We start from the raw sequence: 3,140 nt of genomic DNA on the forward strand, positions 1-3,140 counted from the left end.
TTAAAAAGAATGTCCGCTGAGCTTCCTTGGTCTACTAGGGTTCTGTGGAGATGAGCATTTGCTAGGATCATAGTTATTACCACTGGATCATCGTGTCCAGGGATTATTCCTTACCCATCTTCTTTTGTGAATGAAATGGTGGGGAGGTCGGATGACTCTCCTCCGACCTGGTAGATTCTCTTGAGATGTCTTTTGCGAGAGGATTTGGTGAGTCCCCCTCCTGCGAACCCTCCTGAGATCATATGGATATGTCTCTCCGGGGTTTGTGGTGGTGGGTCTCTTCTATCCACATCATCTCGCTTTCTCTTCCCATGGCCGTCCGACCTTTGTATGAGATATCTGTCAAGCCGACCTTCTCTAGCTAGCTTTTCTATCACATTTTTGAGGTCGTAACAGTCATTTGTGGAGTGACCATATATTTTATGGTACTCACAGTAGTCACTGCGGCTCCCCCCTTTTTTATTTTTAATGGGTCTGGGGGTGGCAGCCTTTCGGTGTTACAAATCTCTCTGTATACATCCACTATAGAAACTTTCAGAGGAGTATAAGAGTGATATTTTCTTGGTCTATCGAGACCGAGTTCTTCCTTCTTCTTGGTTTCCCTCTCCCTTTCTTTTGTTGAGGGAGGGTGCCCAGGTCGCCAGCTCAGGTCTCTCAACTTGGCATTTTCCTCCATGTTGATGTACTTTTCAGCTCTTTCTTGTACATCACTTAGAGAGATGGGGTGTCTTTTGGATATGGACTGTGAGAAGGGACCTTCTCTGAGCCCATTGACTAACCCCATTATGACTGCCTCGGTAGGCAGGTCTTGAATCTCTAAACATGCTTTGTTGAACCTTTCCATATAGGCTCGTAAGGATTCTCCGACCTCCTGTTTTATTCCCAGGAGGCTTGGTGCATGTTTTACTTTGTCTTTCTGGATAGAGAACCTCATCAAGAATTTCCTTGAGAGGTCTTCAAAACTGGTAACCGACCTCGGGGGGAGGCTGTCGAACCACTTTATCGCCGCTTTTGACAAGGTTGTCGGAAAAGCTTTGCATCGCGTAGCATCAGAAGCATCAGCCAGATACATCCGACTTTTAAAGTTGCTCAAATGATGCTTTGGATCAGTGGTTCCGTCGTAGAGGTCCATATCGGGGCTTCTAAAGTTTCTCGGAACTTTTGCCCTCATTATGTCCTCACTAAAAGGATCTTCCCCTCCTAGGGGCGACTCTTCTCTACTATCACGGGAGTTCCGACCTTTGAGGGAGGATTCTAACTTTAAGAGTTTTTCCTCTAATTCTTTTCGTCGATCCATCTCCTCTTTTAGGTGCTTTTCTATCTCCCTTTGTCGCTCCCGTTCCTGTCCTAGTTGTTCCAAACGACTGTGGTGGACATGGACTAATCCCATAAGCTCAGTTGCGTGGGACTGTCCGTCCTTCTCTGACTCACGGCCTTCTGAGGCATTCACCTTCGGGGTTTTGACTCCGGAGGTTCCTTCTTTGTGTTGATCATTGGTTTCCTGATGGAGGGTTAGGTCCGCGTCATTATTTTCGGTATCCAGATTCTCTTGTTCAGAATCTGTTTCCACATGACCCTCCTCAGGGGATCTGTCCGCCATCACTGGTTGATCTCTCGGGTCCCCGGCAACGGCGCCAATGTTACGGTAGGTAACCGGAGATTAATGGGCTGGATGGCGTTGGTTGGCCCAATCGTTTGAGGGAGGAAGCCTTTGAGAGGGTCTGCGCCTTGGAGGCCTCCGTCCGACTTGTGAGTATGAATGAATGGGGGGTGGTACCTGCAAGGACACTCCGATGCCTAAGTCAGCAAGAGTGTTAGCAGGTCTAGAGAGTATTGGGACTTAGAGATACCTGAGGGGTGTCAGTGTATTTATAGTGGTGAACCAATAACCACCGTTGAAGTAGTGCCACTTTTCTAGGGTGTCAACCGTCCCTTTATCTTAGGGAAGTTAAGATATGGCTCGTGGAAGTGGTTAGAGAGATTCTAGGGGCAGTTACTCATTCAAAAATATATATAAAAATGTACTAAAAAGGTGATACAAATAATACACTTGCATGATTTTCACCACGAGGTGTGTTGGTTTTTCTTATCACGAGTTAGGTGTGGTGCTCGGGCTGCAATGACGAATTGAAAGTTTTTGTTACTGTATAGTGTATAACAATGAACAAGTGGGCACATCTGAAGAGGAAAATGTAAATACACTGAACCAAAATATCATTTCTTCGGTAATGAATAATATGGAAATACTAAGTCGTAGAAACAATCCTCATGCATGAGATAATCAGATCTTCACTTGTCAACGGTGGTAGGAATCGTCGTCAATGATACTTGTCAAGGTTCTGAAAATCGAAATAGACATACCGGTTCGATCAGATTAACGAAAATCGGTCATCTGGCCGATTCGATTAATGTCCAAAATCAACTTGTAAAAAATCGATAAAAAACTGGTCGAATTGATGGTTAATCGATGAATTAGCTGAACTGGTCCGGTTTTTCAGAGAGCCGATTTTCTATTTAGACTTCAAAACGGCGTCGTTTTGATCCTAAAAAAAAAAAAACCCAAACGGGCAGAAGCAGAACTCACCCCCTCTCCCTTCTCTCTCACTATTCAATATTCACAAAATCTCAAACTGAACCCTATCAAAGCAAATATCCACCAGAAGCCCTAGCCGCCACCTTCTCCATCATTGATCTCCTCTCTTTGGCCACCGGCGGGACAGACCGTGTGTGTGTGTTTGTGTTCAAGCTCAAGCTCCCTCTTCGAGCTCTCTCGCCGTCGATGCTTCTTCGCCCCTCACCGTGGGTCGTCGCTGCTTTGCTCCTCTCCGTGGGTCGTCGCTGCTCCCTCCTCGCCGTGGGTCATCGCTGCTCCGCTCCTCACCGTTTTTGCTGTCGCCCCTTCTCTTCTCCTCTGATTTTAGGTAACTCTGTCTCGCACACTTTGAGCTCATTCTGTCTTTGCCGTTCATCTTTTTTCCAACTAATTTTAAAGATTTTGAGCTGAGTCTGTGTTTTGAGTTTGAAATTGGATTATTTATTTAATTTGTTGAATGTTAAACCAAAGCTACTGGAATTGTATGAGACAAGATATTTGTGCTCTATCACAGTAAACTCTACTTATGATTCAAAATCTTTCTTTC

At 45.3% G+C, this 3,140-nt stretch overlaps 1 protein-coding gene across 1 annotated transcript in view; it reads left to right on the plus strand.

The window, feature by feature from the left end:
- The window catches only part of LOC110263829, a 1,360-nt gene continuing 541 nt past the window's right edge, over positions 2,322–3,140 (plus strand). The window contains exons 1-2 of the mRNA XM_021105650.1: positions 2,322–2,363; positions 2,519–2,921. Of these exons, the coding sequence (XP_020961309.1) occupies positions 2,322–2,363; positions 2,519–2,921 (445 nt within the window). The remainder of the gene's footprint in view (positions 2,364–2,518; positions 2,922–3,140) is intronic.

The sequence above is a fragment of the Arachis ipaensis genome, chromosome B06 (genome assembly GCF_000816755.2).
Source record: "Arachis ipaensis cultivar K30076 chromosome B06, Araip1.1, whole genome shotgun sequence".
NCBI lineage: Eukaryota > Viridiplantae > Streptophyta > Magnoliopsida > Fabales > Fabaceae > Arachis > Arachis ipaensis.